Source organism: Capricornis sumatraensis, chromosome 4 (assembly GCF_032405125.1).
Source record: "Capricornis sumatraensis isolate serow.1 chromosome 4, serow.2, whole genome shotgun sequence".
NCBI classification, from domain to species: domain Eukaryota; kingdom Metazoa; phylum Chordata; class Mammalia; order Artiodactyla; family Bovidae; genus Capricornis; species Capricornis sumatraensis.
Genome location: NC_091072.1, coordinates 122731183 through 122745588, shown reverse-complemented (window position 1 = coordinate 122745588; position 14406 = coordinate 122731183). Strand labels below are relative to the sequence as shown.

Sequence of the window (14406 nt, the reverse complement as noted above, 5' to 3'; positions counted from 1 at the left end):
CCTGCATTTAGGTACAGTAGTAAGGAGGCAAAGACTCTCAGTCATACAACAGTCTGACATAATTACAAAAAAATGTTTAAGAGTATATATAATTAGTATTATGGTTAATACTGGTATAAGGCTAAACTATCAGACATTTTAAAGATCAGTGTTACAATAAAGAAGCAGGTTAATGATACCATTCAAATTCACTTTCCTACTAGACAGTCTATCAACCTTGTGAGAGCCTGGACAGCCAATGCTTCCAATGCTGACTATATACGCTGAAAAGCTAAAGTGTCATGTGTCTTGTTTTAGGAAAACATTTTTATTAACTTACCTCAGACTTTCATTTCTTTCAGGACAGGTCAGTTTTGAAAATTTAATGAGGTAGTCAAGTTCTTTTAAAGGCAAATACACTGCACCATTCAAGCCCCCTTTGAAGTCTTTCTGGACGTGTTCCTGCATCAAGTTCTGTAATACATACTGAACTTGAAGTATAGTGCGAAGCTTTTTCTTCTCAGCCTCAAGTTTTAGCATGTGCTCCCTTCTCTGGGCTTTCTTCTGCGCTTTAAGTAGCTGTTAAGACAAATGTTAATTAAAGCGAGCAACTCTCCACAATCCATATTAGCAATCTCGTCTGTGCTGCGTGTGCTGCTCAGTCGCTTCAGTCATGTCCAGCCCTTTGCAACCCACGGACTGTGGCCCACCAGGCTCCTCAGTCCACGGGATTTTCCCAGGAAGAAGACTAGAGCGGGTTGCCATTTCCTACTCCAGCAAATCTTCCTAACCCAGGGACTGAACCCCCATCTCTTGCATGTCCTGCATTGGCAGGTGGATTCTTAACCACTGTGCTACCTGGAAAGCCTTCCATTAGTCTACAAAAGTCTAATCCCAAAGAGTTGAGACTGGATAATAAATCTCTAACACTGACTGTGAAACTGACAAGATCACCAGGTACTAAGCTAGTTTGTCTCAGTGCAATAGAGCTGCTGCTGCTAAGTTACTTCAGTCGTGTCCGACTCTGTGTGACCCCATAGATGGCAGCCCACCAGGCTCCCCCATCCCTGGGATTCTCAAAGCAAGAACACTGGAGTGGGTTGCCATTTCCTTCTCCAATGCATGAAAGTGAAAAGTGAAAGGGAAGTCACTCAGTCATGTCCGACTCAGCGAGAGCTGAGGAAGTCCAAATATGTGACTCCCAACTCCAGGCTGAATCCACTACCTCTATTATCATCATGAGAAGCAAAATATCTATCATTAATGTCCATATAATCCCAAGGTTTTACTTTTCCATATCATGTATACCAAGCCTTTTTAGGCTAAGTATTTTAAGAAAATGGTTCAGTTTAATTTGGGGGTTGTTTTTTTGATCTCATTTTCTAGGGGAAGTATATTTAAACTAAAGTGGCTAATTTTCAACCAACCAAAAATGACTGGCTAAAACATGAAGAATTGAAAACCAAACAGAAATAAAATGTCTTACAAATGCCAGAAAAACAGTCACAGCCCATAGGAATTTTTTAAGCAAAATTGAGAGATATTTTCAAATGTTGTCAGTCTGGATAGAGCTGTATCTTCCAATATTTAGTTGACAAAATACGTATGGAAAATTAGCAGAATGTAAGTTTTCCCTCAAATGAATATGTGTGTATGTATAGACTGAGTAGCTTAGAGTCTACTCGAAAGCTCACAACTATAATACTTTAAAGTCTGACATAATATGTGGGTCGCAAAAGTGACTGCTCATTTATAAAACACCAATAATAAAAGATACCATCTATTTCCTCTGAGAAACCTAAATGGTTTTTTCTCCCCAAAATTGTTTTTCTGTCTGTAATGTTTCCATCATACTGGATATTCTCCAAGGTATGAAAATTAAGGGAATAGAAAAAAAATTTTTTCGATTTTTCCTATAAATGAATTAAAGTACTTTGATTCAGCATCAATATTCAAAACTCTACAAAAAAAGATGTTCATAAATCCTAATCAACTAAGATGGTGGTAAAAAAAAAAACCCTCATAAAAAAATTCATTATGGCATTATTAATTCCTTTCTACAGGGTATGAACACCAACTATGACTTGTACTACTACCAGGGGTAAGAGACAATGGGTGAAGATAAAATGTTGAGAGTGAGAAACAGACTGGTTGCGGGTTATGTGAACAAGGGAATTTTCTCCAGCCTTTGCAAAGGCTCAGCAAAGCTTTTTCCAAGACCTCAATATGGACCTCAATAGCACTTATCAAACTCAGTTTCTGCTTTAGAGGGGGGAAAGACAAAAGAGGTGGTAATTCTAGCTCCCCAAGACAGCGGGATTCCCTTGGACACAAACTCATGGTGGTATAAGAAAACACAAAGGTGCTGAGGACACTTTGGGACTGTATCACATGATTACCTCACATCTCTCTTTAGCCATCTCCCAGGGTTGGATTAGGTGTTCTTATCGCTCAGGTCACACTGAACCTCCCCTATCAAAGCATCTATTGCATTAAATGTTTATCTTTCTCTTGAACTGCATCCCTCTTAGGCTTCAGCTCCATGATGACAGGGACTCTATCTCTGTTGTTCACCAGTATATGACTAGGACCCAACATAGACTCTGACATGTGACAGGACCTCAAATATTTATTGATTTAATCAAGTAAGAAATACGTTTTCTTCCAGATCTCCTAGGAAGAAAAGCTGTGACAAATCTAGACAGTGTATTAAAAAAAAGCAGAGACAGAACTTTGCAACAAGTCCATATAGTCAAGGGTATGGTTTTTCCAGTAGTCATGTACAGATGTGAGAGAAGGAAATGGCAACCCACTTCAGTACTCTTGCCTGGAGAATCCCCATGGACAGAGGAGCCTGGGATGCTACAGTCCACGAAGTCGCAAGAGTCAGACACAACTTAGTGAGTAAACTACCACCACGTACAGATGTGAGAGTTGGACCATAAAGACGGCTGAGCATCAAAGAACTGATGCTTTCGAACTGTGGTGCTGGAGAAGACTCTTGAGATTCCCTTGGACAGCAAGATCAAACCAGTCAATCCTAAAGAAAATCAACCCTGAATACTCATTGGAAGGACTGATGATGAAGCTGAAGTTCCAATACTTTGGCCATCTGATGTGAAGAGCTGATTCACTGGAAAAGACCCTGGTGCTGGGAAAGACTGAGGACAAGAGAAAGGGATGACAGAGAATGAGACGGTTGGATGGCATCAACTCAATGGACATAAGTTTGAGCAAATTCTGGGAGATAGTGAAGTACAGGTGAGCCTGGCATGCTGTAGTCCATAGGGTCACAAACAGTCAGAATGACTTAGTAGCTGAATGACAACCAGGTTATAATCAGATATCATGCAAACCACTAACAGCAGCCTATTTCTCCTTATTTATGTGGAAACTAGTAAGTCAGGTTACTTATCTTCTTTCAGTTGCTGCTGCTGCTGCTAAGTCACATCAGTCGTGTCCGACTCTGTGCAACCCCATAGACGGCAGCCCACCAGGCTCCCCCGTCCCTGGGATTCTCCAGGCAAGAACACTGGAGTGGGTTGCTATTTCCTTCTCCAATGAATGAAAGTGAAAAGTGAAAGTGAAGTCGCTCAGTCATGTCCGACTCTTCACGATCCCATGGACTGCAGCCTACCAGGCTCCTCTGTCTATGGGATTTTCCAGGCAAGAGTACTGGAGTGGGTTGCCATTGCTTTCTCCGTTCTTTCAGTTGAGGACCAGTTAAAAAGAAATGAAGTAGATTATTACCAACCAATAGTACCAAACCATAAAATTTATTTTCTGAACCATGACTCTGAATGATACATCCCTATCAAAGGACAAAGCTCATATCAAAAAAAACAAAGAGATGTGGACTGAATAGGAAGGCTCCCAACTCTAATTTGAGGGGAAAGAAGAAAATGTTACACAAACTACAGACAGGCTATCTCATAGCAGAGGTCTAACAAAAGAAAACCTTCATTAAAAAAACAAAAATTCCCCAATAGGCTGAAAGATGAAAATAAAAACAGTGAAACTCCATAGTGCCTGGCACATGGATGATGTTTAAAACAAGATTTAAATCTAAAAAGAACACCATACACTGAAAAAAAACACCTGGGTAGAAAATTAAAATTTGATAGGGTTAACTCTGAGAAAAGAGTTAACAGAAATTATTATGTATTATAGAAATATACTTCAAACCTCCAACCAGAAGGTAAACATGAAGATCTTTCTTTTAGCACAATGGACCAAAACTAAATCAACTCAACATAATGGGAGAGGGGTAAATCAATCACACGTATCAGAAAAAAAAAAAAGACTTAAAAACACTTAAAAACTTTTAATTCCTCTAGTACTGAAACTAGCCTACAGGAATTAAAAGTTTTTAAAATAATAAAATAGTCTAGAGGAACTTCCCTGGCAGCCAAGTGGTTAAGACTCCACCCTTCCAATGCAGGGGGCATGGGTTTCATCCCTGATTAGGGAAGTAAGATCCCACATGCCACGTGGTATAGCCAAAATAATAAATATAATAAAATAGCCTAGAAATACTTAACAGATGTGGAGCCAACAAAAAGTATTAAAATTAAGTAATGAAAAGTGAACGTGAGTTAAAGTGCCCTATGGATAACAAAGCTAATATCATCTTCAGTTCAGTCACTCAGTTGTGTTCGACTCTTTGCGACCCCATGGACTGCAGCATGCCAGACTTCACTGTCCTTCATCAACTCCCAGGGTTCACTCAAACTCATGTCTATCAAGTCGGTGATGCCATCCAGCCATCTCATCCTCTGTCATCCCCTTCTCCTCCTGCCCCCAGTCTCTCCCAGCATCAGAGTCTTTTCCAATGAGTCAACTCTTCGCACCAGGTGGCCAAAGTATTGGAGTTTCAGCTTTAGCATCAGTCCTTCCAAAGAACACCCAGGGCTGATCTCCTTCAGAATGGACTGGTTGGATCTCCTTGCAGTCCAAGGGACTCTCAAGAGTCTTCTCCAACACCACAGTTCAAAATCATCAATTCTTCGGTGCTCAGCTTTCTTCACAGTCCAACTCTCACATCCATACATGACCACTGGGAAAACCATAGCCTTAACTAGATGGACCTTTGTTGGCAAAATAATGTCTCTGTTTTTTAATAGGCTATCTAGGTTGGTCGTAACTTTTCTTCCAAGGAGTAAGCGTCTTTTAATTTCATGGCTGCAGTCAGCATCTTCAGTGATTTTGGAGCCCAAAAAAATAATAAGTTTGACACTGTTTCCACTGTTTCCCCATCTATTTCCCATGAAGTGATGGGACCAGATGCCATGATCTTCGTTTTCTGAATGTTGAGCTTTAAGCCAACTTTTTCGCTTTCCTCTTTCACTTTCATCAAGAGGCTTTTTAGTTCCTCTTCACTTTCTGCCATAAGGGTGGTGTCATCTGCATAACTGAGGTTACTGAGATTTCTCCCGGCAATCTTGATTCCAGCTTGTGCTTCTTCCAGCCCAGTGTTTCTCATGATGTACTCTGCATATAAGTTAAATAAGCAGGGTGACATCAAGGCTGTACTCCTTTTCCTATTTGGAACCAGTCTGTTGTTCCATGTCCAGTTCTAACTGTTGCTTCCTGACCTGCATACAGCTTTCTCAAGAGGCAGGTCAGGTGGTCTGGTATGCCCATCTCTTTCAGAATTTTCCACAGTTTATTGTGATCCACACAGTCCAAGGCTTTGGCATAGTCAATAAAGCAGAAATAGATGTTTTTCTGGAACTCTCTTGCTTTTTCAATGATCCAGTGGATGTTGGCAATTTGATCTCTGGTTCCTCTACCTTTTCTGAAACCAGCTGGAACATCTGGAAGTTCACGGTTCACGTATTGCTGAAGCTTGGCTTGGAGAATTTGGAGCATTACTTTACTAGCGTGTGAGATGAGTGCAACTGTGCCATAGTTTGAGCATTCTTTGGCATTGCCTTTCTTTGGGACTGGAATGAAAACTGACATTTTCCAGTCCTGTGGCCACTGCTGAGTTTTCCATATTTCCTGGCATATTGAGTGTAGCACTTTCACAGCATCATCTTTCAGGATTTGAAACAGCTCAACGGGAATTCCATCACCTCCACTAGCTTTGTTCCTAGTGACGCTTTCTAAGGCCCACTTGACTTCACATTCCAGGATATCTGGCTCTAGGTGAGTGATCACACCATCGTGATTATCTGGGTCATGAAGATCTTCTTTGTACAGTTCTTCTGTGTATTCTTGCCACATCTTCTTAATATCTTCTGCTTCTGTTAGGTCCATACCATTTCTGTCCTTTATCGAGGCCATCTTTGCAAATATCATCTTAGACTTGCATTAACAGAAGTGTTCAGAAACAGAAGGAAGTATCTCTATACTAGGCTATTTTAGATTTCACACTACCTTTTAAAAGTCAGACATCCAGAAGAGAGCAACTCAGAATTATATAATACAAAGATTAAGATGGTAGATGTCGTCAACTTCAGAATATTTTGTGGTATTTTGTTTTTGATCCCAGAGGAATGGAGAAGCAAATTTTAATTCACTGTACAAGAAAGTATCCAAAAAGTAGAAAAGCCTATGAGACATTCTCCCTACCCCAGAATGAATTCACCAAAATATTTCCTCAGTTGTTAGAACAGGATCTCTAAAGGTCCATCTTTCTAAAACTAAGACTCTAAAACAATGAAGAATACCTATTAATGAAAGCTTAAGACTTCATATTAATTACTGGTTAAATTTATAGGAGAAAAAAACTTGAACTGCCAATATAGAGTAATTCACACTATATCAGTGAGACCACACTTAACTCTATTTAAATTATGAACCATAAATTTTCCTAGTAATTACTGTCATGCTGTCAATAAGGATCTACCAATCCTATGTTTCATCATATGTCAAATAATGCTAAACACACAAGCCAATATTATATAAATTTTCAAGCCCACATTGTAAAATACTTTATAAACGAATCTGTCAAAAAGTTTTCCTTCCACTTCTCAGTGATTTCTATAATTCCATAGTGAAATAATATACATTTGATAATGAATACTTTATTCACAATGTCTCATATTCAGATAACATTTGTATTGAGTTCTTCAGTAGCTATCCTCCACCCCACCTGCCAGAATAAAAAATCAGCAGGAATTAGATGAACAATAACCAAGCACCATTATCAGACACTAACATTTTCTTCAAGATCAGTAATTAAGCTGGTTTTAAGAAAAGCAAATATATATATATATATATATATACTCACATCTTGGCTCAGTCCAGAAAAGGTTTTCTGAAGCTCCTTGGCAAATTCTAAGTTATGTAGCACTTCTTCATATTTCTCAACTGCTTCCTACCAAACCAAATAAGAAAACATCAATTCTGTGAATTTCCAAGTACAATATGTCAAAATAAGTGCTCCTTGATAACAGTAGAAGAGATTTAACACTTTAGGAACTAGCCATTTACTACACATGGGCTTCCCAGGTGGCACAGTAGTAAAGAATCTGCCTGCCAATGCAGGAGACACAAGAGATGCAGGTTTAATCCCTGGATCAGGAAGATTCCCTGGAGAAGGAAATGGCAACCCACTCCAGTATTCTTGCCTGGAAAGTTCCATGGACAGAGGAGCCAGGCAGGCTTCAGCCCATGAGGTTGCAGAGAGTCAGACACGACTAAGTACACATTTACTATACATACTCAAAAAAGTGAGGAGAAAGTATTTAGTAGAAGTTACATAAAGTTAAATTCAAAAATTCAACTTTTATGCTAGAAATCTGAACCATAATAATAATAATGAAGTTGACTATCCATAAAAGTCTAAGGTCAGAGAGGCCTGAGGGTTTCAAGAACACTGAACCTACAGGATTCCTCTGTCAATATTCATTCACTACACAAATATATTACCCAAGTAGCACAGTGAGAGTCACAGGTGAAGCAACCTCAAGAAATGTACACTAAGGTAGGAAAAACTTGAAAATAATTACCTATAACAACAAAGTAAGCATTATAACAGAAATATTGCAAATTTGGAGGGTATGCCATGTGGCTTGCCAGATCTCAGTTCCCTGACCAGGGACTGAACCTGGGTCCCTGGCAGTGAAAGCAGAGTCACAAACACTGGACCACTAGGGAATTCCCTGTAAATTTAAAGAGGCAAATTTTTCTTTGCAATTTCACAGATGAAGAAAGTAAACAATTAGAGAAGGGGCAGGTTTCTATGGACTTTACTTCAAATCTACATGGAAGAACAAAGGGCCAGTACAAAACAGAATAAGATGGAGAACTCATCTAATCAGATAAAGACATATTACAAAGCCTCTACAGTTAAAATAGTGTAATATTCCACTTCTAAATATCTACCCAAAAGAAATGAAAGTATATACCCACCTAAAGACTTGTAGACAAATTTATACAGCACACTATTTATTACAGCCCCAAATAAAAACAATCCAAATATCCAGCAACTTTGGACAGATACAAAGCAATCTATCAGAATCATTATTTTATAAGATGAGTACTGAACAGAGGAAGGACAGGGTGAAAGAAAAAACATCTTTTTTAACATTTCCTAATTTCTAAATTATGTGAATTACTTCCAATTTTAAAAAACTAAACTTAAGGGCTTTTTAATTAAGTACTATAGTACTGACAACAGGTCTCTGAGGGCTCAGATTATAGATTTTTTTTCTTCTGACTTATCTGCATTTTCTAAATTTCTGCCTGAAGTATATATTCCTTGTACGAGATGTTATTTCTCAAAAGTACTGCTAACTATACAATCACATCTAAAAACCTAATATTCAATCATTTTATATTTAGTAAATCTGTATGTAATATTTAAATACCTACCATATGCAATAAACCATTCTAGTAATAGGAAAACAGCAGTAAGCAGACAAAATCTCTACTTTAACAGAACTTACACTGCAAGGGAAGAAGAGATAAAACTTTAGTTTGTCAAAGAAGCACTTTTATTAAAAAAATTAAAGCAAGGAAAGGAGCAGAGGAGTGTTATCAGGACAGGCCTTACTGAGATGACCTTCAAAGAAAAAGCTGAAGGAGGTTGGGAACGGAGCCATTTAGACATCTGGGGGAAAAGCACCCCAGGCAGTAAGAAGAGCACAGCAAAACCCTGAAGTAGCAGTGCGGCTGCGATATGTGAGGACAGAAGAAGGCCTGTGTTGCTGGGATGAAGCCAGGAAGAGAGAAGTGTTGGAAATGCAATGAAAATGTAAAAGGAAATAGGCAGCACGATTTGTTTGTAGGGCCTTACAGGCCATTCTGAGGTTCACTGGTGGCTCAGATGGTAAAGAATCCGCCTGCAATACCAGAGACCCAGGTTCAATCCCTGGGTTGGGAAGATGCCCTGGAGAAGGGAATGGCTACCCACTCCAGTATTCTTGCCTGGAGAATTCCATGGACAGAGGAGCCTGGCAGGCTACAGTCCATGCAGTCCCACAAAGTCAGACACGAATGAGTGACTAACACTTTACTATATATCACAGGACATTCTGCACATGATGGGAACCAATAGGGGGGGACTTCTGAGCAGAGGACTGATATCTGACTTGTTTTTGAACAGGACTACAGAGGCTACTGGTGGCTCAGCGGTAAAAAACCTGCCTGCCAATGCAGCATATATGAGTTTGATCCCTGGGTCAGGAAGATCCCCTGGAGAAGGAAATGGCAACCTGCTCCAGTTTTTTTGCCTGAAGAACCCCAGGGACAGAGGAGCCTGGCTGGCAAGAAACCATGGGGTCGCCAAGAGTCAGACATGACTGAGTGAACACGGAGGCACACACACTGAGGCTACTATGTTAAGAACAGACTTGGAAGGAGAGCAGAAACAGAAAAACCTGTAAGGAAGCTGTTACAGTAATGCAGACGAAAGGTGATGTGGTGCGGAACAGGAAGGCAGAGGCAGAATTTATGAGAAATGGTCTGTTTCTGAATTTATTTTGAAGGAGGAATTGACCACACACTTGCTGATGGGCTAGATACAAGGTGTGAGGAGAAAAATGAGAAATTCTCCAAGGTTTTGAGTGAAACCATCCTTCTAGTAAATCAGGCTGTTAACTGATACAGTTAAGGTTAAAGGAGAACAAGTTTTGCGGAGCAAAATGAAGTAAAAGGCAACTGGACATAGGAATCTAGAGTTCAGAGAACTGCTCTATTGACAATATAAATTTGGAGTCTGTCAGGTATCACTCAAGCAATCAAAGTTAATACTATAGAAGCAACATATAGTAGCTTGTGTATCTCAGACTAGTGAGATTAAAGTTCACCTGGCTGGAGCTCCTCAACATTTCTTAGAGAGCTACCATAAGAATCACCAGCCTCCCCATTCCCATCACCTATGTTTCCCCAAAGACAAAAACACGTAACAGAACACTTTCTCCGAGGATATTTAGACAAAGGTTTCATCACTTTAAAAGTTAGTGAACACACCATGACTACTTAAAAACAAAACCATGTTGAAATGCTGAATGTCCAGCTAAGTCCTTTCACCAGCCATCTGAGCACATCATTCTCAGAACTCGACAATTCAAATCTGTGTCTCAGCAAAACAGAAATTCACTACATCACAAAAATTCTAGGTCAGTGAAGAAGAGCCAACATGGCAAGGAAAAAGTCCTTGAATACCAGTACCTGCAATTCACAACCAAACACTTTAAATAACATAAAAGACAATAGATCCACATGCTAGATCAAACAAATTTTAGATTAATTTTGTGCTCTTAGCCAGGAAGTGTGATCAGATCAAAAAGGCAAACATCAATAAAGCATTTTTAAATTTTTCCATACTGTAAAAACTATCCTTCATGCTATTAGATAAAACTTGCAATTACTAGGTATACCATGGGCAACGTAAAGAGTATTTTTAACTGTCATAAACAGTAAATATTTAAAGGCCCGATATCTATCAGATAAACATGACTCCTAAGAAGGAACACACCAATACAGGATAGAAAAGCAGGGAGATGCCATCAAAGGAATTAAGGAGAAGCAACTAGAGAAAACTAAGGCAAGCTGTAGTAGTTACCCTTTTACATTTTAGAGCAGAGAGATGTCAGGTTTAGAATATGTGAGTAAATAGTAGAAAGCTAGGTGATTCCCTGCTCTTCTCCTTCAGTCCACTCTAGAGAAAGTTTAATTAAATCCATACATTATCGCTTTGTGATTACCTACATCTTCACTCTTATTTGGCAACACACACCCCCATCCATATACTATCTACTAGTGCAAAAGTAAAGTCAAAAATATAAGACCTGATAGGTGAAGACAAAGTCTTTGGAAAAACCCAGTGGACTCTCACTCTTCCTTTTTAGCCTATCAAATCTTTCAGTTCAGTTCAGTCATTCAGTCATGTCCGACTCTTTGCAACCCCATGAACCGCAGCACGCCAGGCCTCCCTGTCCTTCACCAACTCCTGGAGTCCACCAAAACCCATGTCCATTGAGTCGGTGATGCCATCCAACCATCTTATCCTCTGTCATCCCATTCTCCTCCTGTTCTTTGGTCTCCCCCCAAATTCATCTAGTCTTACTAAGAAAATAAGTCTGACCAAAGGATCAGAAACCACTTACCAACTGGTCTGGATTAAGATGCTCTCCATTTTTCAGGCGATCTTTGTAATCTTCCAGTTTGAGCTACAAAAGAGAAAACTTGTATCTACCACAATCTGATACAAAATTCTGAAACAAACTAAATACCAGACTGTTTCTCATGAAAACAAAGTTCTTGCAGTAAACTACCAATCTATAAGAGTAACATTTTAGTACAAGAGGCAATTGTAGATGAATTCTAGTCAGGAAAATAAAAAAAAAAAAACATTATACACAATCAACACTAGTCTGGAATTACAAAACTTAAGTGGTAATAAACCCTTTTTCTCTTAATGGCCTCTGTAACTAGATTACATGACACATCAGGATTTAACAAATAAATCATATGCCCCTAACCCAATGGTGCTCAATCAGGGGCAATTTTGTCCCTCAAGGACACATGACAATGTCTGGAGGTATCTCTGGCTATCACCACTCGGGGGATAGGGAGGAAGTGGGTGCCACTGGAATCCTGAGGGTAGAGGCCAGGCCACTATAGAATGCTACAGTGCATCCTACAGTGCAAAGGACAGCCCCCGACAACAAACAGCTATCCAGCACGAAATGGCAATAGCATTTGTGAGGCTGAGAAGTCCTGCTTAAATGGTTACCTGTTGAATTATGTGAGCATTTGTCCAATGAAACTTCATAATGGAAGTACAGAAATATAATATATTTTTTTCTAGAATTATAGCAACCTCAACTTGAAGCCATTTTTCATTTTAAAAAATCTGATATTTAGGTAAATAAATGACAAATAAATTGCATTTATTGTCCAAATAATGACATGACCCTTTATGGTATTCTAAAAGCAATTTTAGGCACCTTCTATGTTTGCTTTATAGCTGTAAAATACTTTATCAGAAGCTTGAAACAAATGTATGAGTACTGACAAGATTGGTATTCAAAATTAAAGGGGTACTATAGTTCAGCTGAAGAGTATAATTATACATATATTACACATATATATGTAGTTCCTCCACCTGGGTAAGACATTTACGAGTCTAACAAAAGATCCCACTTAGAACAGATCCTGCTTTGACTCTAACTTCCCACAGTGGCAGGGGATTTGTGCTGACCCAGGCACACTCACCTTATCATGCTCATGATCAACTGCATGCATGCAAAAGACAACTGCTGAGAACTAAGGCTGCAGAGAAGCTACCAGTAACTGGCCCTTTTCCACTATCTTCCTAGTGTGGGGGGGGGGGGGGGGGCGGTGGGGAATGGGAACAGATAGGAACAGGGTCAACCAAACTCTTGAAAATCTCTTCACCCTCCTCCATCAAAAGCAACTTTCCTAGATTTAACTAGGTCTTGGCATAGAAATATTCACAAGTTCCTCGGTCCAGATAGTAACTCACCTACTATCACAAGCAAAAGAGAATGACACAACAAAGCTATGTGCAGTACCATTTCACAGGCTACATGACTCAGGAAATGAGGAATGATCTGGATCTTTACATCAGCATTTACTGTCACATCAGGCTGGTTACAACCTGCGTATCTTTACAAGGCTCTCTACAATGCTTTCACCAATCAATCTGAAACAATCACCTAGCAACACAAAAATTAGTGCTAAAACATCTTCTGGCTCTGCCATCGTTAAAGCTTCCAGTGACTGCAGCAGTTATACTGCAATATCAAATGCTGCAGAAAGTCACAAGGAAAACAAGCTTAAAAAAAAAAAAGGAACACTATTCATTTATGAAAAGAAATATTAATACTACATGCAAGGAATTAATCTGACCTAAAGTAGCTACCTCTTCAAATATTTCAACAGTAGCATGCATAATAATTTTACTATGAAGAATATTTTTATTCAGTTATTCTGGCAAATCAAATATGAAGTGTTTAATACAGTTAGTATTTAGCCCACTTGTACATTTTCAGCCAACTAAATCTCAAGGTTACTTAAATCTTCAGGAAACAAATCTTTAGCAAGAATACCTCTGAGCCCTGACAGAAAGTAAAAATGCAAGTTCCTTAACTCTAATTTAACATGGTGTATATACAGGGCTGGGTGGGGAAAAAAAGTTACCTTCTTTTTCTCGATGTTTCTGATTTTGTGTTTAAGACATATGAGTCCATTATCAATATATGTCTCATATGCTTGGGAAGGAGAGGCAGCAGAGCTGAGAGCAGACTGCAAGGGGCTCATCGCCCGCTGGCTTTCCCCATGCTGACTGTGGTTCACTTGGGGCTTGGCTGACTTCATTGTCCTCTGTTTTCCCTCCTCTGAATGGCCTGAAGGTGACTGGTAACCAAAAGGAGATGAAGAGAGTTGCACCATTGAAACAGATGAGGCTGAAAGAGGGAAGGGAAAAAAAAAAAAGTTAGAAATAAAACTAAACTATGACTAGAGGCTTTAAATTCCCTGAAAAGTCTAGACCCACGTCTCCCAAAATTCTCTTCCACAGAAGTGAGCTTAAAACTTAATGTCGTTTTAAATACTGTACTTTAATTTCACTACCTTGACGGCAGTTCGTGCCAAGCACTGGCGCCTATGGGGGATGTTTCCAGAAATTCAATTTCCCACATAGGAAGAACTGCTAATCACACAGTGGCTTCAGAGCTGAGGGCGACCCACATTCTGAATAATTTCTATGGCCAAGTGATGACACACACAAAAAATAAGCCTTCCCCATCCGGACAAGGCAGCCAGCCATTCGAAACTCTTCACATTATCTCTCACCACCAGCCCCAACCCCAATCACTAACAACCACATTTAAAAGAAAATCCCAAACACACACAATTCTTTCAGAGCTCTCTTTCACTAAGTGCCGAGAAACTTCTTGAACAAGAATGCTAACTTCCCTTTGATTGCTCCGGGGCCTACAAGGCAAG

At 39.5% G+C, this 14406-nt stretch overlaps 1 protein-coding gene across 5 annotated transcripts in view; it reads right to left on the bottom strand.

Moving 5' to 3' along the window:
• The window catches only part of CAPRIN2 (caprin family member 2), a 40433-nt gene extending 26657 nt beyond the window's left edge, over positions 1–13776 (bottom strand). For all 5 annotated transcript variants that reach the window (XM_068971166.1, XM_068971167.1, XM_068971168.1 and 2 more), the window contains exons 1-4: positions 13600–13776; positions 11541–11603; positions 7217–7303; positions 320–558 (exon numbers count right to left, since the gene is read on the bottom strand). In XM_068971166.1, the coding sequence (XP_068827267.1) occupies positions 320–558; positions 7217–7303; positions 11541–11603; positions 13600–13776 (566 nt within the window). The remainder of the gene's footprint in view (positions 1–319; positions 559–7216; positions 7304–11540; positions 11604–13599) is intronic.
• Between the last annotated feature and the right edge of the window lie 630 nt (positions 13777–14406).